The sequence below is a fragment of the Somniosus microcephalus genome, chromosome 20 (assembly GCF_052327205.1).
Source record: "Somniosus microcephalus isolate GS21.2 chromosome 20, FLI_Smic_1.0, whole genome shotgun sequence".
NCBI classification, from domain to species: Eukaryota; Metazoa; Chordata; class Chondrichthyes; order Squaliformes; family Somniosidae; genus Somniosus; species Somniosus microcephalus.
The window spans coordinates 39,626,863-39,653,906 of NC_141006.1; the positions used below are offsets into that span (position 1 = coordinate 39,626,863).

Consider the following 27,044-nt stretch of genomic DNA (forward strand, 5'->3'; position numbering starts at 1 on the left):
TGCCACTTTAATTCTCCGCACCACTCCCACTCTGACCGGTGTCCTCGGCCTCTTACACTGTTCCATCGAAGCTTGAGGAACAGCTCCTCATCTTTCGATTAGGCACTTTACAGCCTTCTGGACTCAACATTGAGTTCAACAATTTCAGACCATAACCTCTGCCCCTATCTTTTCACATGGCAGCTGTTGATGTTTCTGCCATTCCTATTTACACTTCTTCTAGACTCATCTTTTATTTCTTTACTTGTCCCATTACCATCTCCTTTTGCTTTTTACGATCATACCTTTTGTCATTTAATCACTCTTGCCTTCCACCCTATCACAGACTTTCCCTTTTGTTTACCTCCCCTCCCTCCTTGCTTAAAATCTGTTATATCTTTTAACTTTTTCCAGTTCTGACGCATGGTCAACAACCTGAAACGTTAACTCTGTTTCTCTCTCCACAGATGGTGCCTGACCTGCTGAGCATTTTCTGTTTTTATTTCAAATTTCCAGTATTTTGGTTTTGTATTATATCTTCTCAGATATTCATTTGTAGAGGCAATCTATATTTTTATCATCGCAAATCATTCTGACATAAGACATTGCAGATGTAGAGCTTCCAGACCCACATGTCAACCATGAGACTCATTTTTTTTTTTTGAGTTGTGTACAGGAAACTCTTTTTTATCCGGGACCGGCGTGGTGCCGGTTTATCAAAAAGTACGGATTACAGAGAGGTATAGTAAAAGGTACAAGAGCCCCATACATGGCCACAGATCCAGGCGTCCCTGTTGCATAGCAACAGGTGCAGGAACCCCGGCCACAGATCCAGGCGTCCCTGTTGCATAGCAACATGTGCAGGAACCCTGGTTACGTGGCCGCAGATCCAGGAATGGCTACCAATATGAAGTAAAACTTACCTGAACCTACTCCTGCATTTTGCCGGTTAACAGAGATTTCCGTTATTTAGGTGCCGGTAAATCGAGAGTGTCCTGTACTTTATTTATGAAGTAGCCCCCTGCAAAAAAAATCTCATGCATTTCACTTGAGAACCTTGGGACTCCAGTTATATCTCCCGTGCTTTACGCCATTCTTCTGCCAAAGTTACAGTGGGAGATGGGATATACAACAAAGAGAACATGCATTTATATAACTCTTTTAATGTAGTAAAGCATATCAGACAAAATTTGACACCGAGCCACATAAAGGAGATATTGGGACAGCTTGATCAAAGAGTTAGGTTTTAAGGAGCATCTTAAAAGGAGATATATACACCATACATCCACCATCACACCCCTCCCCCACCCCAGGCAGACAATCTTCATACTTGGACTGGACCACACAAATTAGTATTGGTATTGCATTTGATGGCGCACTTACAGCATCCACAGAACTGGTTTGTTTCCATTCACCCATTTAACAGTTATAGAACGACATGATATCTGGGGCTGAAACAGTGTAGAACGTTTAACCCAATTCTAACCGAGGAGACTGTTAACAGGGGTATCTGAACAAAACAACAAGAGGATAAAACCATCTGATGTAAAACAACTACTGAGCACTTGGTTTGAGTATAAAACAGGGCTTTAATCAACTGTTCCACAACCAGGAGATTCTAGTTACATCACTAGTTCCAAAAAGTCCTGAGCAAGCTGGGCCCACGCCAGAGTATTTATACTCCTTGGACGGCGCCACCAGCTGGCCGCCCAGTGTTATCATTGATGAAGAAATGACTCATGAAGATTCATGACACCACCTATACTAAAATTAAAAGCATTTGCAATTACTTGATTTATTTTGAAATCCCAATCTATAGCATATTCAGCAGGTAATATTTCATCCCGTGCACAAGAAACCCCCTCACTTGTTACCCCTTGGCCGTGCGTCGCCTAACTCCTGCTGATTATCTACTTTGAAAGCAGCATGTTGATTTTAGGACTCGTCGTCATCAGAACTCCCAAAAACGGCTTTAGCAGCACAGCCAGCGGCAGCACCGGCGCTTCCAACTGCAGCAGCCCCAGTAGCAGAAAGTCCAGCAGCTCCTTCATGAATAAAAGAAAAACATAGTAATGTTAACAATACGTAGCAATATTTATACACCTCCCCTAAACTTATTTATAAAATTGCATCCTCTCCGCACACATTCTCTTCAGATCATTCTGTGTTGTGGGGAGAGGGCAGGGAAGTGGACGCGAGTCTAGATTCGGATCAGCCATGATCCTATTGAATGGCGGAGCAGGCCCGAGGGGCCATATGGCCTACTCCTGCTCCTACTTATGTTCTTATTCTTCAAAAAAAGGAATCAGAGCCAAGTAACCTACTCTCAGGCTTCTGATGGTACTAATATTAAGGCTGCCCAGCAACTGATGCAGGTTTGGTGTCCTCCTGAATGGCCACGCTTATTTAAAGGAACAATTATATGGATGCAGAACTGTTGATCCAGTTTTTGCTAACCATACCTTTAAATGCTATTTCAAAATACAAATTATATAATAGACCCTTTTCTAGTTACTTGGCTGATGCGTTTCACTTCAAATTAAATAAACATGGCAGCAATGGAGTTTTATTATGACACCCATCCATCAATATTAACCGTTTAATCAATCACTCTCTCAAACCATGCCAAGATTGATATCTTCCTGTCTGAGAAACCACAGACCCCCAAAACCTCACCAGTTTGTGTGTGTTTATATATGGAGGGATGACTTATTTTAAGGTGTTGGACCAGTGATTATATCAAGATCAAGGGGGAGAAATTCGGTATCGCCCCGTTTGGGGCGCAATTATCGGCCGGGTGCAAAGTTTAGCGCCTGGCGCTAATTATCGCCTCCGACTGCAAACTTGGCTTTTATCACCCCTGGCCTGGAGGTGATTGGAACACTAAATCAGGCGCTACACACCTCTCAAGACGCTAACACCGAGGAGCGAGGCACTACCTTAGAGCGTGGCGAAGCTCATGTGATGTCAGTCAGCAATGGAACACAGACACACTGGCGCCGGTCAGTTCTTAAAGGGGAGGGTCGATCTTGCTCTCCATCCACACCCTGCCCATTGCAGCCTTGAATCTCGGCCTGCAGAGACCTGTACATTAATTCTGCTGGAAAGAACAATGGAGAGGCCCAGGGAAAGAGCTCAGAGTGCAGCCCCCATAGGCTCTTCTAAATCGATGCAAGGAAGGTCAAATCAAAAGGAACCTGCAAAGTGCTGCTCAGTACCCAAAACTCCTTCACACAGCATTGAATCTCTCGAGAAGTCTCTCTCTCACAGAATGTGTGGTGCAAAAATGTCACCGATTAAAAAAAGGCAGGAAGCGGTTGTCTTTAAATAGTGCTCCCCCAATCCCTTCCCAAATGCAAAACGCTCCCCTCAACCTGTTGTTGCTAGCAGCAGGTGGTGCCACTCAATATCCGGTCCGGGGCGCTACATGCTTGACTGACGTCACGATCTGTGGGCGCAGGAGATCGTGGCGGTAGTTGTTTAGTGCCGCCGCAAAATGTCTGGTCAATTTCGCGAGTGGCGCAAACATCGCCGCGCCCCATTAGCCCCCCCCAAGCTTCATAACTATTTCTCAGTTTGATTTAAAAAGAAAACATTGAATCGTACCAACAGACTGGAGGGTTGCCACAACACCACCAGCTACTATCCCTCCTCCATTGGCGACTGCAGCTGCAGACATCATTTGTGCTCCTATGGATCCAGCTGCTATTCCAGCACCAGTAAAGCCAACTGCAGCGACAACAACTGGGGCAGCGACGACTGCAGCAACTGCAAAGTAGGACAATAAAGTCCGCTGATAAGAAAACTAAAAATCTGCGGAGTGATACACAACACCGTTTGGGCGGTTGGCAAGAGATCGCGGTGCCAACAAATCCAAAATGACACGGGAAGAAATGGAGCAACGGAGCTTGCCGTGACGAGGAGGCCCCCAGCAGCCAATTCAGAAAGAACTGAGGCAGCCCTTCACCTAGCAGCAGTATAATTCCATCACTGCTTCCTACTTTTTAAAAAGAGCTCCTCACCATGTCACAAGTGTACAAATTAAAAGTTCCAAATTTGCAAAAAGAAAAAAAGGTGAATTTGCAACAAGACATCCGCCCCAATAATCAGAATATAATCATAGAAATTTACAGCACAGAAGGAGGCCATTCGGCCCGTCGTACCTGTGCTGGCTCTTTGAAGGAGCAGTCTCGCTTAGTCCCACATCCCTGTTTTTTGTCTGTAATCCTGTAAGTTCCTCATCCTCAGGTACCTGTCCAACTCACTTTTAAAATTATTTATGGAATTGCTTCCACCACCTTTTCAGGTAGAGCGTTCCAGATCCCGACAACTCAAGAGAAAAAAAATCTCTCTCCATCTCCCCTCTAGATCTTTTTCCAATGATTTTAAATCCATGACCTCTGGTTATTGACCCACTCACCAGAGGGAATAGTTTTTCTCGACCCACTCTATCAAAACCTCTCACCATCTTGAAAACCTCTATTTGGTCACCTCTTAGCCTCCTCGGTTCTAAAGAGAAGTCTTCACTTTCCCAACCTCTCATAACTGAAGTCCCTCATCCCTGGTAACATCCTGGTAAACCTCCTCTGTACACTTTCTAAGATCGTAGAAATTTAGCCATTCAGCCCATCATGTCTGCGCCGGTTGAAAAGAGCTATCCCGCCTAATCCCAAGTTCCTGACCTCCCCCCCCCCCCCCCCCCCCACACCGAGTTCCTGATCTTCTCACCCTGCCCAAGTTCCTGACCTTCTTCCCCCCACCACCGGGTTCCTGACCTTTTTCCCAACACCCTCTCGCCAACAAGTTCCTCTCCTCCCCCCCACCCCATAGATGGGGGCATGGTGTGTGGGTCACAGATTGTTAACAGGTTTATTGGGTATGAAGTGAATAGTGACAGTGTCATGACTTCCGGATTTCGTCCAGTCCAATGATGTCACTTCCCACACGCACCGAGCTTTCCGAGAAATCAACCAGGTCTAGAGGGAGGAGAGGGGGAACTTGGTGCGAGTGTAAAGGGGATGGGGATGAAAGAACGTGATCTGTCTTACCATCTGGATCACGTTCTCACTCATTTCCCCCCCCTCCCCCTTTAAACCTGGATCATGTTCCTTCCCCCCCCCCTCCTCTCCCCTTCGATCCTCTCTCCCTGCTCTCTCTCACCCAGTCTCCCACTCCTTCCTCCCCCTCTCTCTCTCACTCCTTCCCCCCCTTCGATCCTCTCTTTCCCTCCCCCACCCCCGGTCCTCTCTTTCCCTCCCCCACCCCCGGTCACCAATGGATCCCCTGACCTTCTCCTTACGGAGCCGAGGAAAGCGTGGCCCATGGTGCAGGCCGCTTCTGTTGGGTACTATGCATGCACGGCTTCAATAAACCGCGCGGCTTCAATAAACCACACACATGTGCAGAAGGGGATCATGTGCACATGCGCAGCTCCGGGATACCACGTGCATATGCAGAAGGCCGCAAAGATCTTCGTGCAGATAATCACAGCACTCTCCTCAGCCTCCTCTGTTCCAAAGAAAACAACCCCAGCCTATCCAATTTTTCCTCATAACTAAAATTCTCCAGTCCTGGCAACATCCTCGTAAATCTCTTCTGTACCCTCTCTAGTGCAATCACATCTTTCCTGTAATATGGTGATCAGAACCGTACACTGTACTCTAGCTGTGGCCTAACTGTTTCTTTTATACAGTTCTGGCATAACCTCTCTGCTCTTATATTTTATGCCTCGGCTAATAAAGGAAAGTATCCCGTATGCCTTTTTAACCACCTTATCTCCTTGTCCTGCTACCTTCAGGGATCTGTGGACATGCACTTCAAAGTCCCTCTGTTCCTCTACATTTCTCAGTGTCCTACCATTTATTGTGTATTCCCTTGCCTTGTTAGCCCTCCCCAAATGCATTACCTCACACTTCTCCAGACTAAATTCCATTTGCCACTTTTCTGCCCACCTGACCAGTCCATTGATATCTTCCTGCAGTCCACAGCTATCTTCCTCACTATCAACCACATGGCCAATTTTTGTATCATTTGCAAACTTTGTACCTTTACATCTTCCCTAAAGCTTTCTAAGGCCTTTACACCTTTCCTGAAGTGTGATGCCCAAAATTGTCCACAATACTCCAGCGGAGGCCTAACCAGTGATTTATAAATCTCCAGCATAATCTCTCTGCTTTTATATTCAATGCCTCTATTTATAAACACAAGTAACCCATATGCTTTTTTAAACCACCTTATCAACTTGCCCTGCCACCTTCAAGGATTTGTGTATGTGGCCACCAAGGTCTCTCTGCTCATCTACACTCAATCTAAGTTGACAATTTAGTGCAATACTGAAGGAGTGCTGAATTGTTAGAGGTGCCATTTTGCAGATGAGATGTAAAACCAAGGCTGCCATCGGCTTGCACAAGTGAATGCAGCAAAAGATGCCATGGCTCTATTCAAAGAATACCAGGAGTTCTTCTGGTGTCCTGGGCAACATTCTTCACTCAACAAACACCAGTGAAAACAGTTTATCTAGTTATTTGCTGTTTGTGGGACCTTCCTGTGCACAGGTTGGTTGTCACATAACAGCAGTGACTGCTCATAATCCACTGATTGTGAAGGGCTTTGTGATATCCTGAGAATGTGTTAAGGTGCTATATCAATGCAAATCATTACTTTACCTGCTCCTCCTACAATGTAGGCAGCTGTTGACCAATCTGTAAATACATAGGCCAAACACAAGCGTTAGACAAATGTTCGACCAGTGACTCAAGCCGCTCATTTGATAACCTTCTTGACTGCTAAACTTTTAATGCAGGAAATCAGGCACACTAAATTTAGATTGCAACTTTATTTGTTTGTAGACTACCTGCGTAATGCACTTGAAGTGTACTTAATGTACTTTTCTTCTCAGCATAAGCACCAACAATGACAAGGGGCATATTAACTTACAAGCCTATGGGCACCATGCCCAGGGGCCCCAGCCAAATATGGGGGCACCTCCAGGGGTTGCAAGTTGTGTCCAATAAGCAGCCACCTGTTACAACCCAAGGAACTCAGTCTTTCGGTCCTCAATCCCATTGGACAAGAAGCCGCCTGGCAACACCTGGCGAGCAGCAGCCCAGTCTTCTCCTTTGGGGTAGGTTTTAACTGATGCGATGAAAGGAGTGTTTCGGGGTTGCGGATGGACCCCAAAGAGCCATAAGATTTCTTAATTTGGCTTTGAATAAGGCACTTTTATTGTGCTTACTGCCATGCTATTGGCGCCGGTTCTCATGCAGCTGGAGGCAACAGCAAAGTAAGCTTACTGGAATTCGTGAAGGCTGGTGGTGGGGAGGACTTGCTTTTAAGGAAAATGCTGCACTGAGTGCCCAACTGACACTTTCCCAATGCAGTAAACAATACTGGTGCAAAGAAAGTGGGAAAGTGTTCCATCCGCCAGCCCGGTCATCGCTCACCTTAAAGAACACATGAAAAAGATAAATCATAAGAGAAACAAAGAAGCTCCTCTTAGCAACACATGTAACAGAGAACTTTATGATCACTACGGACACACAAGCCACACAGTATAGAAAGAAAGGAGGAGTATATGAGGAGGGTGATAGGGTAGAGAGGAATGGGGATTACCTTTGTCACGTGAAGTAGAGCTTGAACCTGTAAATTAATAACAGAATGAGAATTTTTTTTTTGTCTTTTCTAAAATATTTGTCCTTTACCCGCAGTGTCAGATCTCTCATATCATTGCTCACAGTAAGTCAGACGACACAAACTTGAATTTATATAACATTTTATCATATCCTAAGAATGACCCAAAGCATTTTACAATCAATGGATTACTTGGAATTGCGCTGAAATTTACAGAAAGTGCGCTATATGGAAGACTTTCAATATATTATATATAGCTAGATGGATGCATCTCCACCATGCCTTTAGCATATGCTCAAGATTACAGTTAAATATTAACAAGATGTGCTTCAAAATAGATTAGTACACCATCCTATATGTTTTAATCACTATAAATCTCAACTGGGATAGTCTGTGATTTCTTGCTGGTTTAACTCTGCTGCACTTTGTCTGTGGCTGGTAAGTAACTGATGTTATTCTAGGTGGCATGAAAAGTTTGATATCTCACTCTTTCCCTTCCATCACAGGTGGTACTGCAATTTGGTTCAAACATGCCTGACTGCTGCCTGCCCCTCAAACATTATGCTTAAATACAGTTCCATCTTGTTCAGTCTCAAGAATCCCAAGCTTTTATCTGTGCTCATAACCTCTGCGAGTCAACTGGTAGAACTGCTAAATGTATTTTTTTAATGTAAAAGCAGCTTCAACTGTTCTTTTCTTGTCCTCCAGGTGTGTTTCCTTCTGGTCACTTGCCAATAACTTCTGTGAATCATCCTTTTCACCACTTTACCTACGATCCTGATAGTTGCCAGCTCTTTTTGGCTCATTTGTCTCCTCTAACTTTGAGCTTGGATGCCATTGCCAAAGAACTGTCCTCCATTACTCCATTCTGTTCTACCTGTATAACTAACATGACATTGTGTGGATTAGACATTGAGTGGATTAGATCCTCAGCTCCTTGGAATCCAAGAAAGTATCTAGTCCTAATCATATCCTCTTTAGTATCCTCAAGATGTGTGTCTTTCCTTCCTTCTGTAGTGTTTAGACTTTGAGATCCAAAGTAAGTTACCTACTCATAATTTTCAGACATATTTCCCCTTTCTATTATCAACTTGATGAGCCTTTACCACTCACTTGTTTCCCCCCAAAAAAGATTGCAGAAGGGTCAGGCATAACTTTGCAAGTATTTGAAATCAGTCAGCATTACCACATAAGTCTACATCTCACCTGTGTGGAAAGAAGCAGACAAGATCAGCACGATATAGACCAGGTGTTGCATTTTTCCGATAGTTTCAAGGATGACCAATACAAGAATTGCAGGTTTCAGCAACAGCTGGAACACAATATGGCCTGCCTGCTTGGATCAACAGAAGAAGCAATTTCAATTAAAAAGGTTATAAGGGAAGTCCTGACCACGCTGTGTAGTACAGGAAACTTTCGATTAACCGGCACCTAAATAACTGGAAATGTCGGTTAACCGGCAAAATTCAGGGAGTCGGTTCAGGTAGCTTTTAGTTACTTTTTTTACTCCATTTGTTGCTGTGCAAGGGTGTGGCTGCAGCTGTTGCTAAGCTACAGAGACGCTTGCAACTTGTGCCCATTGTTCTGAAGCTGTTGCTAAGCAACAGGGTTTGTTGCTTTATACGGAGCTCCGTATCTTTTACTATAGCGTTCAGTTATCCAGAATTTTTGATGAACCGGCACCACGTCGGCCCCGTCCGTGCCGGATAAAAAAATTTTTTCCTGTAACTTCATCTGGTAGCAGATTTCTAACTTCAGGTAGAGTTGGTTCAAATTGTTATTGGAAAAGCTTGATTTCAAATTTTGTCTACAGTTACCTTCAGTGCAATTATAACTCTTCACTCTTCAGTGATTGCTGGATAAAACTGAATTGTACTTCATTTCTATTGGAATATAGCAAGTGGTTAACTTTCAATAAAAATGTAGTCATGCTGCTGTTGTCAGAGGTGGTGTTTTCTTATTCGTTACCAAGATCTGGGCAATGCTAGGAAAGCTGAATTTTTAATACCCATCCCTAGTTGCCTCGAGATCCTTCGCTTTGAACCGCTGCAGTCCTTAGTGATGGTGCCCCCAAAATGGTGTTAGGTAGGGAATTTCAGGATTTTGACCTAGCAACAATAAAAGAATCGTGGGTATACACCCAAGTCAAGATGGTATGAGACTTGGAGGGGAAGGTGTTCCCATGATCTTGCCACTCTTAACTTTGGTAAAGGTCACAAGGCTGGGAGGTGCTGTTGAAGCAAGCTTGGTGAGTTGCTGCAGTGCATCCCATAAATCGTACATACTGCAGCCACAGGCTGCTGGTGATTAAGAGGGTGGATATTTTGAATTCAATGGCCAGGGGCTGATCAAGCAGACTACTCTGTGCTGGATAGAGTCAAGCTTCTTGAGTGATGTTGTAGCTGCACCCATCCAAGTGAGTGGCGAGTGTTCCATCATACTCATGACTTGACCTTGTAGACGGTGAAGAGGCACTGAGGGGGTCAGGAGATGAGCCAACTTATCAGCGTACCCAGCCTCTGCCCTGCTCTTGTAGCCATAGTGTTGATCTGGTGGGACCAATTAAGCTTCTGGTCAAAGGTAGTGCCATTAAAAAGTCTTACTGGAGATGGTTATTACCTGACACTTAGTGGTGTGAATGTTAGCTGCCACTTTTCAGTCCAAGTCTGGATGTTACCCAGGTCCTGTTCTGAGCTGGCATGTCTTGCTCTATTATCGGAGGAGTTGTGAATGATGCTCAACATTGTTCAATCGTCAGCCCCACCCCTGACCTTACGATGGAGGGAAGATCATTGACGAAGTAGCTGAAGATGGTTGGGCATGAGGACACTTCCCCGAGAAAGTCCTGGGGCTGTGATGACTGGCCTCCAACAACCATGACCCTCTTTCTTTATTTCAAGTATGACTCCAGCCACCAGAGGATTTTCCCCATGACCCCCCCAATAACCTAAAGTTTTTGCAAGGACTCCTTCCTGCCATATTCAGTTGAATGCTGCCTTGACATCCTGGGCAGGTGCACTCACCTCTCCTCTGGCTTTCAGCTCTCACTTCCATGCCTCAATCAAGGCTGTGACAAAGGGTAGAACCAAGTGGTTCTGGCACAAGCAAATTGAGTGCCCGTAAATAACTTTACTGGTGATGGAAAGCAGGCTGAAAGGACAGTAGCTGGCCAGGTTAGATGTGTCCAGCTCCTTGCTGATAGGACATACAAAGAATCATACAGTAGAGGAGGCCATTCAGCCCAGCGTGCCTGTGCCAGCTCTTAGCAAGCACTATCCAATTAGTCCCCCGTCCCTGCTCTTTTCCCACAGCCCTGCAGGTTTTTCCTTTTTAAAGTATATATCCATTTCCCTTTTGAAAGTTACTATTTAATCTGCCTCCGCCACCATTCCAGATCATAAAAACTCACCACGTAAAAAGATTTCTTATCTCTCCTCTGGTTCAATCTAATTGGCAAAAGAACCAATCAGTAACTAATCCTTAACCAATCAGATTGAAGGCTTATGAAATTAACAGTGCAAGGAGTGAGAAGGATGTGTATAGAGTTGGTGAATTCAATGTCAAATCAAGAGAAATAAAGCAGGAAATAAAGATTAGATTAGATTAAGGAGAGAAAAAAAGAGACAAAAAAGGAAAATTAAAAACAAATTAATTTCAAATTCAAATTTTACATTTAAAAAATCGCCAATTAAAACCTGAAGGAATTTGACTCCAAACTTTTCCTTTTTTGCATTTACTAATCTTTATTGAGCATTTCAATCCTACTTCCCTTTCCATGATTTGCAAACATTCACAGATGTTCGAGCTGAACTTCCTGCTCAATGTGTCACCTGTACAGTCAACCACTCCCAATCCCCCCCCCCCCACACACACACACGCACTCGCTTCTAAAATGTATTTGAACCATTAACTAGCTTTAAGCAATTTAATCCACAGACGGGTTTTATCCACTTTATTCTAACATTTGTTATCCGATTAAAGCCCACGGCTGAACTACAAGTGTCCGGAGAATTTGGAAATGAATGGGTTAACACTTCGGCTAAAATTGAGGAGAAGGGGGGGGGGGGGGGGGAGATTTTCGGTGGCCTCGTAGTTGGAAGAAGACAGTTGAGATTACATCCTCGGTCCCAGTGTTATTGTTTGTCACAGAGGAAAGCACCAGACATCAGCTTCAGCTTCGTACAAGTAATGGTCCAATCAACAAAAAATAGCAAAGGGAAATGCACTGGTGTTTATGAATAAACTAGCGTTTACTTGCAATAATTTTTTTAAAGATTATGAAAAAGTGATATCGCTAAAAAATACAATCTGTAGAAAAGCTACCCTGCATTGAATCACTACATCAAATCTCTGAAATATTATCTATCTATATATTACCTGGTATATGTGGGAGTTCCCCAAAGCCAAACCTGATTACAGTAGAAACAGCCGGGTATTCAATTCAATTCAATTCAAATCACTCGGGTGCAGAATACATAGCAAACTAAGAGGACTCTGCTGGGTCCTAATGCTCAATGGGATAAATTTATTTAATTTTTAATACAATTCCCGGAGCAGAGGGGACTTTTTTTTGGCACCGAGAACAGCCTGTCCCGTCGTTCATAACTGCAGCTTAACACATGAAGCCAAGAGACATTACTTGTTTTTTTTCACTTTCCGATTTTTTTTACAAGACCCCCGATGAGTCAGTAGATGCAGGAAATCGAAACTGCGTCATTAGTTTCAGTTTTCCTTTCCTCAGAAATCGAGCTGATGTCACGAACAGCTCAGTGATGTGGTGTGAGTGTGATTAGCTCACACTGTTTTATGGGATACTCCAGCATGGACGCTAGTCCACTCTCTGAAATTCCTCTCCGCAATGTTAGCAAAAGTGTTAACCCATTAGTTTCAAATTTTACCGACACTTGTAGTTCAGACATCGACTTTATTCAGATGACAAAGAATGTTAAAGGATATTAACAAGTTTGAGCATAAATTGAAAACAGGCTTAAACAGATTAAATAGCTTTAAAGTTAGTTAATGGGTAAAATAGGGGTGACCATATTCTCTAAACCCAATCCAGGGACACACAAAGGTGGGAGCACAGCAAAGTAGCCAGGATTGTAAATGTAGGCTGCGTAGCGAATTGAGGCCATTTTTTTAGCAGCCTGTATTTTAACAGTTGCACAAATACACTACAAATGTACATATCATTCCCGCGGCTGTGATGTGACACTATTGAAGCGCATTCAGACACCTGACCCCTCCCCCCCAGTGACTGAGGTCACACCTGACCCCTCCCCCCAGTGACTGAGGTCACACCTGACCAACCCCCAGTGACTGAGGTCACTCCTGACCCTCCCCCCCCAGTGACTGAGGTCACTCCTGACGCCCCCCCCCCCAGTGACTGAGGTCACACCTGACCCCCCCCCCCCAGTGACTGAGGTCACTCCTGACCCTCACCCCCCCCCAGTGACTGAGGTCACACCTGACCACCCCCCCCCATGACTGAGGTCACACCTGACCCCCCCCCCCCAGTGACTGAGGTCACACCTGACCACCCCCCCGTCAGTGACTGAGGTCACACCTGACCACCCCCCTCAGTGACTGAGGTCACTCCTGACCATCCCCCCCCCCCTCCCAGTGACTGAGGTCACACCTGAACCCCCCCCCCCAGTGACTGAGGTCACACCTGACCCCCCCCCCCCAGTGACTGAGGTCACTCCTGACCCCCCCCCCAGTGACTGAGGTCACACCTGACCCTTCCCCCAGTGACTGAGGTCACTCCTGATCCTCCCCCCAGTGACTGAGGTCACCCCTGACACCACCCCCCCCCCCCAGTGACTGAGGTCACTTCCGGACCCCCCCTCCAGTGACTGAGGTCACTCCCCTCCCCCCTCCCCCCATGACTGAGGTCCCGCCGTGACTGAGGTCACACCTGACGCCACCCCCCCAGTGACTGAGGTCACTCCTGACGCCTCCCCCCCCCAGTGACTGAGGTCACTCCAGACACCCCCCAGTGACTGAGGTCACACCTGACCCCCCCCCCAGTGACTGAGGTCACTCCTGACCACCCTCCCCCAGTGACTGAGGTCACTCCGGACTCCTCCCCCCCAGTGACTGAGGTCACTCCTGACGCCCCCCCATGACTGAGGTCACTCCTGACCACCCCCCCCGTGACTGAGGTCACATCCTGACGCCCCCAGTGACTGAGGTCACCCCTGACCTCTCCCCCGTGACTGTGGTCACTCCTGACCCCCCCCCCCCCAGTGAGTGAGGTCACTCCTGACCCCCTCACCCATGACTGAGGTCACTCCTGACCCCCCCCCAGTGACTGAGGTCACTCCTGACCCCCCACCCCAGTGACTGAGGTCACACTTGACCCCCCCCCCCCCAGTGACTGAGGTCACTCCTGACCCCTCCCCCAGTGACTGAGGTCTCTCCTGACCCCTCCCCGGTGACTGAGGTCACTCCTGACCTCCCCCCAGTGACTGCGGTCACTCCTGACCCCCCCCAGTGACTGAGGTCACTCCTGACCCCCACCCCAGTGACTGAGGTCACTCCTGACCCCCCCCCCCAGTGACTGAGGTCACTCCTGACCCCCCCCCCCCAGTGACTGAGGTCACTCCTGACCCCCCCCCCAAGTGACTGAGGTCACTCCTGACGCCCCCCCCCAGTGACTGAGGTCACTCCTGACCCCCTCCCCCCTGTGACTGAGGTCACTCCTGACCCCTCCCCCCCAGTGACTGAGGTCACTCCTGACCCCTCCCCCCGTGACTGAGGTCACACCTGACCCCACCCCCAGTGACTGAGCTCACACCTGACCCCAACCGCCCCCCCCCCACAAACACACTGAGTCTAGGATTAATGTACTCACTAACCAGTTCTCCAACAACAACAATAACTTGTATTTATATAGCGCCTTTAAAGTAGTAAAACGCCCCAAGGCGCTGCACAGGAGTATTTTAAGACAAAGAATTTGACACCGATCTACATAAGGAGAAATTAGGGCAGGTGATCAAAAGCTTGGTCAAAGAGGCATCTTAAAGGAGGAAAGAGATGGTAGCGAGGCGGAGAGGTTTTGGGAGGGAATTCCAGAGCTTAAGGCCTAGGCAACAGAAGGCACGACCACCAAAGGTTGAGCAATTATAATCAGGGATGCTCAAGAGGGCAGAATTAGAGGAGCGCAGATATCTCGGGGGGGTTGTGGGGCTGAAGGAGATTACGAGATAGTAAAAAGGCGAGGCCATGGAGGGATTTGAAAAACAAGGATTGGAATTTTGAAATCGAGGCGCTGCTTAACCGGGAGCCAATGTAGGTCAGCGAGCACAGGGGGTGATGGGTGAACGGGACTTGGTGCGGGTTAGGACACGGGCAGCCGAGTTTTGGATGACCTCAAGTTTACGTAGGGTGGAATGTGGGAGGCCAGCCAGGAGTGCATTGGAATAGGCCTTCGACACTGTCAACCATGAGGGATTATGGAGTGTCCTCCTCAAATTCAGCTCCCTCAAAAGTTTGTCACCGTCCTCCACCTGCTTCACGACGACATGCAAGCCGTGATCCTGACCAACGGTTCCACCACAGACCCAATTCACGTATGAACCTAGGTCAAGCAAGGCTGTGTCATCGCACCAACGCTCTTCTCAATCTTCCTTGCTGCAATGCTCCATCTCACCCTCAGTAAGCTCCCCACTGGAGTGGAGCTAATTTACAGAACAAATGGGAAACTGTTCAACCTCCATCGCCTCCAGTCCAGATACAAGGTCGTCCCATCCTCTGTCGTCGAATTAAAGTATGCAGACGACGCTTGCGTCTGTGCTCACTCGGAGGTCGAACTCCAAACCATCGTCAACACCTTCACCGAAGCGTACGAGAGCATAGGCCTTACACTAAACATCCATAAGACAAAGGTCCTCTACCAACCTGCCCCCACCACACAGTACTGCCCCCCGATTATCAAAATCCACGACAAGGCCTTGGACAACGTGGACCACTTTCCATACCTCGGGAGCCTACTGTCAACAAGGGCAGACGTCGACGACGAAGTCCAACACCGCCTTCAGTGTGCCAGTGCAGCGTTTCGGTCGCCTGAAGAAGAGTGTTTGAAGACCAGGACCTCAAACCCGGCACTAAGCTCATGGTCTACAGAGCAGCAGTGATACCCGCCCTGCTGTATGCCTCAGAGACATGGACCATGTACAGCAGGCACCTCAAAGCACTGGAGAGGTAGCACCAACGCTGCCTCCGCAAGATCCTGCAAATCCATTGGCAGGATAGGCGCACCAACGTCAGTGTTCTGGCTCAAGCCAACATCCCCAGCATCGAAGCTTTGACCACGCTTGATTAGCTCTGATGGACGGGTCACATTGTCTGCATGCCCGATACGAGACACCCAAAACAAGTGCTCTACTCGGAGCTCCGGCACGGCAAGAGAGCCCCAGGTGGGTAGAGGAAACGCTTCAAGGACACCCTCAAAGCCTCCTTGAAAAAGTGTAACATCTCCACCGACACCTGGGAATCCCTGGCCCAAGACCGCAAAAAGTGGAGGAGAAGCATCCGGGAAGGCAACCGAACACCTCGAGTCTCTTCACCGGGAGCAAGCGGAAGCCAAGCGCAGGCAGCGCAAGGAGCGCACGTCAACCCCCACCCACCCGCCCCTTCAACCACCGTCTGACCCACCTGTGACAGAGACTGTAGGTCCCGCATTGGACTCATCAGTCACCTGAGAACTCATTTTTAATGTGGAAGCATGTCATCCTCGGTTCCGAGGGACTGCCTAAGAAGAAGGAGGAATAGTCAAGTCTAGAGGTAACAAAGGCATGAATGAGGGTTTCAGCAGCGGATGAGCTGAGGCAAGGGCGGAGACGGGCGATGTTACAGAGGTGGAAGTAGGTCTTTGTTATACTGCGGATATGTGGTCGGAAGCTCATTTCAGGGTCAAATATGACACCAAGGTTGCGAACAGTGACTGAGGTCACACCTGACCCCAACCCTCCCCCCCCACCACACTGTGTCTAGGATTAATGTACTCACCAACCAGTTCTCCAATCATAAATATTACACAGATAAACAAAGCTATCGGCAGTCTCCTTTTAGCTTCTTGTTCCTCTTTTTGCTTCCGCTCATGAGCCTTTTTATTGTAATGGCAATGGAAAACCCACTGGATTTGCTGACAATCTCTGGTGGGAGGTTAATCTCCAGTTCCGGATTTGGATGTTGAAAGGATGAGCTGTGGTTGATAGAGGATCAGGTCAGAGGGGTCATCTGTCAGTTTATTTCTAACACTCGAGCTCTGGGGGTAAACACAAGGATCAAAAACCAACCGCAAGGACTCGCTGGTGTTGATGGGGCCGTCTGTGCTAATCGGGTGGGCAGCGGACCCTCTAGGTGGCCGGGCCCCATTAGCATGCAGCTGGCCAGCTGCGAGGGCCAATTTGGCGTCCAGAGACAACTTGTGATCGGGGAGAGGAGGTGGGGGGGTGGGAGGCGATCCGGCCGAGTGTTCGATCCTGGGGTGTGGGAGAGCGACAATTAGAGGGGAGGGGTCAAGGAAGGAAGAGCCACAGAGACACAAACTTGTTGTGTATGTACCTTTAAGGGAATAACTGGTCTTAGACTGCAGTACCGGCAGTGACCACCCCTGTATAAAAGGCCCTAGCAGGCTTCTGTAGTTTCAGTTTCAAGCTGCCTCTTGTTCAGTAAAGTACCTGTTAAACTGTTCTCCCGAAGTCCGTGTATTATTGAGGTGCGGACTTTACAGTGGCGACGAGTAAGTTCGAACTCACCTGCAGTGTGGCATCATCTCACGGGGATCTCGCCTGAAAGGAAGGTCCTGGAAGGTCGTAGTCTGAGCAACGGGCGTCGACCGAGGGCAACCGCCCAAAGAATCCATCGGTGTTTGGAGAATTGCGGGAGAGACTGTGGTTCCAGCGAATCGTGCTGGTAGCGCGCTGACCCTTCCGGACTGCGGCGGGCTCAAGCTCGATCGAGTGGCTCTACAAATCGGGCCGCGCAGCGTCGCCGGGAAAAGAAAACAAGAGAGAGAGGGTGGAGTGCACAGGGCATGGTCGGTGCTCGAGAACAGGACAGTGGAGAGAAACTAAATGGGGGGGAAGGAAAGCAAGACGCGCCGAAGCTGCGGGTTGCCGCCATTACCCCGTAGAACGCTAGGAGCAGCGTGGCAGTAAGGGGAAGAAGCAAAAGCGCGGGAGGCGCCATTTTATTCCATTGGGGAAGAAGCAAAAGCGCGGGAGGCGCCATTTTAAATTGCCCAAGATGCCGAAAAGTGGCAGTATCACTGCTTTTGACAACGAGGTAGAAGACTGGACCACGTATGTGGAAAGAATTGAAGTGTACTGCAAGGCAAATGAGGTGGCTGATGGAAAGAGGGCGTCGGTATTATTAAATCTGATGGGTGCGAGTACGTACGGCCTATTGCGGAATGTAATTACCCCAGCTAAACCAATGGAGAAAAGTTTTGAGGAGATTGTTCATATCTTACAGGAACATCTAAGCCCTACACCACTGCTGATAGCAGAAAGATTCAAGTTCCATAAAAGAAACCAGCACAAAGATGAGAGCAATGCTGACTATCTTACGGAACTACGCAAGTTATCGAAGCACTGCCAGTTCGGAGCAGGACTGGCAGACACCTTACGGGATAAGTTTGTCTGCGGGCTCCAGAGTGAAGGAACCCAGAAACAACTACTTTCAAAAAAGGACCTGACGCTAGAACAGGCTTTCATTGTGGCAGTATCCTACGAAGCAGCAGCATGGGGAGCTGTGGAAATACAACAGAAACCACAAGAATACAGCGCTAACGAAATGGCATACGGGGCCGAAAAGTGCTATCGCTGCGGCAGAACAACCCATGAGCAGAAGGACTGCTGGTTTAAAGACAAAATATGCAGGCAATGCGGGAAAATGGGACATATAGCAAGAGTCTGCAGGTCGGGAAAGAAGACCAACACGACAAGAACTACTAAGGAACAGTACAGGAAAGTAAAGAAACTGACAGATAGTAGTTCAGAAGATCAGGAGAGTGATAAGGACTCCGAGAGCAGGCGACTAAGTTGTTTAAAGTTACACAACGTGATCGCAAAAGAAGATCACCGAACTATTTGGGTCACCCTCATGATAGCAGGGTCCCCAGTGAAGATGGAATTGGACACAGGATCAGCCCTAACTGTCATGAATCGATGAGACTATGAGCGGCTATTCTCACACATACCCTTAAAGGACACGTCCATTGTATTGAAGACATACACGGGGCAAAAGGTCTACCCCAGAGGAAAAATAAGGGTGCCAGTTGAATATAACGGAAAGGAAACACAGAAACTATACATGTATATACTACGAGATGGAGGACCACCATTATTGGGACGTGAATGGATCCGAAGACTACAATTGGATTGGCATTCCATTCTGGCACTAACTGTGACTGACAAAAAAGATGATAATGTCGCAATTGGACGTCTGTCACAAATTCTATCTGACGGGGAAGAGGTGTTCCAACAAGGACTTGGGACTCTAAAAGGAGTAAAGGCAACCATAAAGATTGAGGATAACACAACCCCAAAATTTTTCAAGGCCAGACCGGTGCCATGAGCAATACGCCCAGCTGTGGAAGCTGAACTGGAGAGTCTGGAGCGTTCGGGGATGCTGTCTAAGGTGGACTGGAGCGAGTGGGCCACACCCATCGTTCCTGTAATGAAGAAAGCATTGAGCAGCACGCCTGGGGAGCCAAGGAAGGTTCGCATCTGTGGGGACTTCAAGGTGACTGTGAACCCAGTCCTGCACACAGTACAGTATCCGCTTCCGCGGATAGAAGATATTTTCGCCTCACTATCTGGAGGGAAATGTTTTACAAAGATTGACCTGGCTCAAGCGTATCTACAAATGGAGGTGGAAGAAGCATCTAGGAAATACCTCACGATAAACACTCACAAAGGCCTTTACCAGTACAATCGACTGGTATTTGGGGTAGCATTTACCCCGGCTATGTGGCAGAGGGCAATGGAACAAGTCCTGCAAGGGATCCCGGGGACCCAGTGTTATTTGGACGACATCCTGGTTACGGGCGAAAATGACAATGAACACCTTGCCAACCTGGAGCAGGTGCTCACTAGATTGCAGGAATATGGCTACGAGCCAACCGTCCCAAATGCGAGTTCTTCAGGAGACAAATCTCGTATTGTGGCCACATGATTGATGAGGAAGGGTTGCATAAGTCGCCGGACAAGATTGAGGCTGTAGTCAAGGCTCCAGCACCAGAAAATGTGTCGCAACTGAGGTCGTTCCTCGGGTTGGTGAACTACTACCATAAGTTCTTGCTGAATTTATCTACAATTCTGCACCCACTGAACGCCCTCCTTCAAACTGGTGTAACATGGAAATGGAGTGATGAGTGTAAGTGAGAATATAGAATGCAAAAATAAGGTAACAACTCGCTCCGCATGGCCAAGGACCCTGCCAACCTAAAATGGAGGACCCTGTTAGCTTAAAATGGTGGTGCAATGTCGACATCGCTGAGTCACTTGCATATTGTGAGAGATGATCATGTTAATTCAAGAAACTGAAGGCAGCAGGAAGTAAAATGCTAATATGGCTGGCACCCACGATGTCACACCTTGCTGGTGGAACAATGTAAGGTGGAGTGCAAAGGGTATACTGACAATAGGCGATCCGAAAACACATTACCATGCATTACCATAATGATTAGGTGATCGTGAAACCATTACCTGCATATTTTCTATATTATAAACCATTCAGTGAACTGTGACTTCTTTATTTCAAACTGCCAGGCCAGGACATCACTTTAAACTGTGTACATGCCTCGCTCGGGATTGGTGTAGAATGTACGATGTGTTAATGTCTTTTCAAAAGTAAAGTATAATAATGTGACCCACTGTATGAAAGATTGCTTGCTCTGGTGGAACCTGTCGAGACTCTGCTGGAGTCAGAACGGTGCTGTATCAGAGTAAGTCTCCCGGGACAACAGAATAAAACAACTGTTGAACTAAACCAGTATTCGACTCAGTGTTTGTACTGAACCAGATTGAGGACCAAAAAAATCCGTTTCAACATTTGGTGTCAGAAGTGGGATCTCAACGGACGATCACCGAGAATTCGCGAAATTAAGAGCCGAACTAGTTTTGGACGTGAGAGGAGGAAATGGGCCCCCGGAGTGAGTATGTTTAAATTTACCACTTCGGTTTTCCTCTGATCCGTAAGTCCGATAAAAGTTTTGCCACTCGCTAATTCTTGTGTGGTGTCCCGACGAGATCTGGGTCAATCTGGCGAATACTGTGTAAACTTAGGAAATAAGTATCCAAGTCGGGTAAAGCGCCGGCCTTGTATTTCACTTGGCCCGCTCAGGCTCCGATTGGACTAAAAAGTAGATAAGTGATTTTAAAGAAAGAGAAAAGGAATACTTGAAAGAAAGTAAAAAGAGAGAGTCGGGGACTCTAGAGCTATAGCAACTTGTACTCGGGGAGTGCAAGATAAGGGTCGTATAAGTAGAATAATTAGGCTAAGAATACCTGTACCAGGCGGTGACAGAGGCTAAATTTACGATTTGAATAATTAGGCTAAGAATACCTGTACCAGGCGGTGACAGAGGCTAAAATTACTATTTGACTATAGACGACTCACTGTGTTTTTGTTAAGTCTAAGTGTTGTACTGTGTTTTTGTTAAGTCTAAGTATTGTAAGTATTGTAGTGTTGCGTTTCATTTTGTGTGCCGGTATCCGTGAAATATATAAGACACGTGCAAAAAGTAACTCGAATCCTGAAAAAGAATCCTTAGTGTAAGAGAACCATGGGTAATTACCTAGATACCACAAGTGATGAGGGCAGTGCCTTACAAACCTTATGTGACCAATACCCGGACAAAGCCAAACAATTGAGACAACTCTCAGGGGGTTTAAATAAAAAGTTAGGCAGCGAACAATGGCCACTAGGGGGTCCCAAAAGCTTAGAAACGGTTAAACAAGCTCAAGAAGTGATTTGGAAAAAGAATATGGGAAGTAAGACTAAGAAACTAATTGGACTCTGGCGACAGTATTGCCAAGAAATTAAAGACAGTTCCCTATTAGCCAGCTGGCAAGAGAACGCTGTTAAGTTAGGAATAAAGCTAACTGAAGGAGGGAATCCTAAACCCATTGAAATACTTAAGAAAGAATGTGCACATGAGAAAAGGTCTAAATCTGAAATGGCGCCAGATAAAAAGGATAAAAATGAACTACGTAGTTCAATGGTTGGCCTTAGGTTGAAAGAGGGAGACGGAACAGATGAGGACTTAAACAATTGGACAATTAGAACTCCTACCGCGCCACCTCCTCAGCCACCCCAATATAATAACATTTATCCTGACCAACCTCTTACAAATCAGACTGGCTTGATCCCTATTACGTCCGTTACCAGTCCACCGACACCCTCCCTTACTGTCCCAAGTCACTCCCCAATCACGCCGATTTCTGATGTTTATATAGACCCTGTTGCTTGTCGAACCCGATCGAAAGATCCAACAAATCCCAAGAAAGACGTGAAACCGGGGAATACCCCTAGTCTGAATTGGCAGAAGAAGAAACGTAGACCCAGACAATTAGTACAACATAAACCAGCAAAAGCAGATGACACTGACTCATGTAGTGACCTTACTGATTCTGAAGACAACCTTTCACCCTTAAACAGTTCCGACTCAGAACCCGAAATTAGCCTTACTAAACCAAAATGAACGCCCAGAAATCTGCCGGTAAGAACAATGCCAAACCCGAATGCAGCGGCTGCCGCAGCCAACCCCACCATAGATGTATTTTTCCCTTGGAAACCTAATGAGATAATGGCTATCCTAACCGGTATGCCAGACAGGAAAAAGGCGCCGGCTAGGTTTGTGGACTTTCTTCGAACCACGATACAGGTGTACAATGCAGACTCCCGAGATCTATGGGCTTTGATTCAACAAGTTTTAACTCCTTCCGAACACACTAGATTTTTGGAACGCCTGACTCACCCTAATCATGCCGCTTTAGAGGCCGCCCACGCCCTCACAGCTGATAGGGAGCGACACATGTTTGCAGCACTCAATGCTACACTCCAAAAACCTATCAATATATCTAATGTCCTAGATACTAAGCCAAAGAAAGATGAGGGACCTGAGGAATTTTTGGAAAGATTCTGTGAGGTTTATCAGGGACAGTCAGGGGACACCAATTACCAAGCAGGAGCCAATTCACCCCAATTCTGCGCCATTCTGATGAACTGTCTCCCGGCTGCTGTGGCGACAGCCGTTAAAACCAATAATATGAACTGGGCAGAAAACAGCCCGACTCAAATGGCTAGAGCCGTAAAGTATCATTGGAAAGAGAGTAAAGGTTCGGAGAACCAACCCCAGAAGACAGTAAAAACAGAATATGTCGTGAAGGAAGTCCCAATTCAACCACACACGATAGACAAGACAGGGTATCAGATGGAACCTCAATACTGTAACCCTGGAGGGGTAGACTCTCAGAATTATGGATATTACCCTCATCCAAACGGCTTCAATGCTACTGCATACGGCCAACCCTACGCCACTCCACAACAGAATTACGGAGGTGGAGGAAGGGGTAGAGGACAAGGACGGGGATACCAAGGTCAAAGACAAGGGCAGTGTTATAACTGTGGAAAGGATGGACATTGGGTCAGAGACTGCCCATCCTTAGCCTCTGGAGACCCACCTAGGAGAGGCAGGGGAGGATGGAGAAGAAACGGAGGAGGACCTAGAGGCAGGGGAGGATATACCAATTTCTCCCAGAACAATCCATTCCCACAGAATTGACTAGCTAATCTAGTGGTCAGCACTTTACATTCGGACCGAGAACCCTTATTAATGTTGCAAATCCAGGATCAATGGTACCCCTTTTTAGTAGACACTGGAGCCGCCATGTCCTCTGTCCAATCGGACCTTAAACTTCCCCGATCCAACAAGACCCAGGAATTATCAGGCTTCCAAGGTCAAAGGACCAAGTATGCTATGTCAGAACCAGTTCAGGTGACCTACAAAAATCAATCTGCAACCCACCAATTTGTAATAACTACCGGCTTGGACTGCAATTTAATGGCCAGAGACTTACTATGTGCATTCCAACTCAAACTTGATTGTGGTGATGAAGGAATAGCAATAGGACATTGGGCAAATAAAAGGCAATGTTATGTTTCGACTACACCTCAATGGTGGTCACTCGACCTCAATGCATCCTCCTATCATGTGACACTGGCATATGATCGAAGTGGAAAGGATAAGACCCTTGAGGAGTATTTTAAAAATCAGGAAGGTACGGAATGGACAATCTACCTCAAGGCTGTAGTAACTGGACCTGAGGGAAAAGCAGAGTTTGTGCAGGTCCCCTTACACTTGTGGAAGCAGCCTTCGACAGTGGCCCCTCATATCACGCGGGAAGTTAACCAGTCTTTCCACGCCAAAGATTTGGGGCCCATGGTAAAACGAGCGATCGATCAGGCAAACCCTGAATGCCACCAGCCGCAACAGTTACCCGGAGGTCTGATGGTCCAATTTTACCAAAACCCTGAGCCTAGCCTGACAGTGGTGCACCGTCATGTAGGGAAAGATATACTGGAGTATGTGAATCCCCAGGTATGGGCCGAAGACCCAACGCATGTAGGTCTAACCGGCATACAACCCATTGAGATCCCAGTGAAGGAAAATGTGACCTTGCCAACGGTACGACAATACCCTTTGAAGCAGCAAGCTATCCCGAGTATAGATAGACTCATTAAGGGATTGTTGGAGCAGGGGATTTTGGTAACATGCCAATCCAGTTGTAATACACCCATCCTAGCTGTTCCGAAAACTGGTAAGCCTGACCAGTATCGCCTAGTGCAGGATTTACGAACAATAAATGCAATTGTTCAGCCACTTCATGCACTGGTACCTAATCCAGCACACATCTTGGCCTCGATACCTGCTGATGCTAAAGTTTTTGCGGTAGTCGACCTCCAGCATGCCTTTTTCTCCCTGCCACTGGCCGCTACTAGCCAATACCTTTTTGCCTTCACGTACAATGGCCAGCAGTATACGTGGACTCGATTACCCCAGGGCTTTGTGAATTCACCCACCCTGTTTTCGCGGTGCCTTCAACAGCAATTACAGACACTGACATTAAATCGTGGCTCTAATCTGATCCAGTATGTGGATGACCTTCTCATTGCCAGCCCTGATGAGCTAAGTAACAGAGAGGACACTATTCAGTTGTTGAACTATCTCTCAGAATTGGGATATGTGGTATCTCCAGCTAAAGTACTAGTGGCTAAGAAGACAGTTAAATTTCTTGGAGTTATGTTATCAGCAGAGAACCGCAGTCTGGAAACCAGTAGAATACAGCCAATATGCGAGACACCAGCCCCTAAAACGGCCAAACAAGTCAGGCAGTGGCTGGGAATGGTTAATTATTGTCGACAGTGGATACCTAATATTGCAGTATTAACCAAACATCTGACTCCCTACACAGCTAAAGAGGGAGAGTTTGAGCTGGAACTAGAGGCACAGCAGGCATTTGAGGAATTAAAACAGGATCTGGTCCAAGCACCAGCCCTGGGACGACCCCTGTACGATAGACCATTCCAGTTATACTGCACAGTAATGAACGATTGCTCAACAGCAGTCCTGACCCAGAAGCATGGAGATAAGCATCGACCGGTAGCTTATTATTCATCAAAAATGGATCCGGTAGCTTTAGGACATCCCTATTGCACCCAGATCCTTACAGCCGTCTACAACAGTCTACAGTCAGCCGCTAACATGACACTTCAGCAGGATATTACTGTGTATAGCTGTCACTCAGTCACTGCGTTACTGGGGCAATTGCAGACCCAACACCTGACTACCGCCAGGCAAAATAAGTATGAAATATACTTACTGAACAATCCTAGGCTTACATTTAAACACTGTAGCACTATCAACCCTGCCAGTTTCATTGCAAACCCGCCTTCCGAGAGTGATGAACCAAGCCATGATTGCTTACACCTCATTAAGGATGATACCTCAGTCCGACCTGATTTGTTTGACACTCCTATTACGGATCCCGGTATTACCATGTATACGGATGGCAGTTCTTCAATTGATGACATGGGAAAACGAATTTCTGGTTATGCAATTGTAAATCAGGAAGGTGTCACCTTAGAATCAGCAGCCTTTGAATCCCCTTTTTCTGCCCAGCAGGCCGAACTGTTTGCACTCATACGAGCTTGTACTTTGGGAGAAGGATTACGAATCAATGTATATACAGACTCTAGATATGCCTTTGGAGTAGTTCACGACTTTGGACAATTGTGGAAAAATAGAGGATTTCTAACCTCCTCGGGCAGTCCGATCTCACACCGTCAGTTAGTTTCAGACCTCCTGCAAGCCCTTTTACTCCCCAAACAGATAGCTGTGATTAAATGCTCTGCCCATACCACTGGCCAAAACCCAGTAGATATAGAGGCGGCCAAAATTGCTTCTAGGAGTCACCAAATGATTGTGCCCCGAATTATGAGGCAGACTAAAAATTCCAACAAGAATCAGTCTACCTCGGAAAAACTAATGCCAACCATCCAAGAGGTGATTAAGTTGCAGGAGGACGCTCCTGATAGTGATAAGCATTTATGGAGAGAATCGGGATGTGTATATAACCCTTTATCAAAACTCTGGACTACTCCCGCGGAACAGACTTGCATGTCTGATGAGTTAGCTCTTTGGGTTATTGAATGTGTACACTTTGCAACTCATTGTGGTGCCAGGGCAGTGAGTGATGTGCTTCTAAGTACTTGGTGGCATCCAAGGTTTCAAGCAATAGCACAGAACATTAGCGATCGATGCCTGACTTGTCAACAACACAACCCTGGAAAGGGAGTGTCTTGCGAATGGGGAAAAACCCCTTTACCGGAGGGTCCCTTTGAGACCCTGCAAATGGACTACATTGAGTTGGAAAGATGTCAGTGTTACAAATACGTACTTGTCATTGTAGATGTATTTAGTAAATGGATTGAGGCATATCCAACCACAGACAATAAAGCCTCTACTGTTGTTAAGGTATTGCTGAGAGAGATCATACCTCGGTATGGTATTCCAACTCGGTTAAGTTCTGACAACGGTCCTCACTTCACTGCCAAAGTGAACAAGGAACTTTGTAGCCAGTTGAACATTTATCAGCAATTGCATTGTGCTTATCGACCACAGGCTGCAGGACTTGTCGAAAGAACCAATCAGACTCTGAAGAACAAACTTGCTAAACTGGTAGCCGAAACCGGCTTAACCTGGTTGAAATTGCTTCCTGTGGCTCTCTTTCAGATCCGCACCACACCCGCGGGTAAAGCACGACTTACCCCTGCTGAGATTATCTATGGTAAACCACTCAAGACTCCCTGGAACCAAAATGCTGCTACAACGGTGCATTTTCACCATATGACTGAAGAAA

General features: G+C 46.9%; 1 protein-coding gene across 2 annotated transcripts; it reads right to left on the reverse strand.

Moving 5' to 3' along the window:
• Positions 1 to 1,122: 1,122 nt before the first annotated feature.
• Positions 1,123 to 12,208, reverse strand: LOC147103132 (uncharacterized). 2 transcript variants are annotated; one of them, XM_085962464.1, is made up of 6 exons: positions 11,986 to 12,208; positions 8,815 to 8,944; positions 7,591 to 7,617; positions 6,645 to 6,680; positions 3,586 to 3,747; positions 1,123 to 2,024 (listed from the first exon to the last, which is right to left on the reverse strand). In XM_085962464.1, exons 2-6 carry the CDS (start codon positions 8,864 to 8,866, stop codon positions 1,915 to 1,917), a joined length of 387 nt encoding a protein of 128 aa, XP_085818590.1. In that variant the 5' UTR covers positions 8,867 to 8,944; positions 11,986 to 12,208; the 3' UTR covers positions 1,123 to 1,914. The 2 variants fall into 2 exon arrangements, with proteins under 2 accessions (XP_085818590.1, XP_085818589.1); XM_085962463.1 differs by having other exon boundaries at positions 8,815 to 8,941; positions 11,986 to 12,207.
• Positions 12,209 to 27,044: the final 14,836 nt, after the last annotated feature.

Bases quoted from the DNA above. Each gene is read 5' to 3' on its own strand.
- LOC147103132 (XM_085962464.1), bottom strand. From the start codon at position 8,866: ATGCAACACCTGGTCTATATCGTGCTGATCTTGTCTGCTTCTTTCCAC. The intron at 3,748-6,644 runs GTAAAGTAATGA...CCTACTTTGCAG, and splicing joins CTACATTGTAGGAGGAGCAG to TTGCTGCAGTCGTCGCTGCC. The intron at 2,025-3,585 runs GTACGATTCAAT...TTATTCATGAAG, and splicing joins GGCAACCCTCCAGTCTGTTG to GAGCTGCTGGACTTTCTGCT.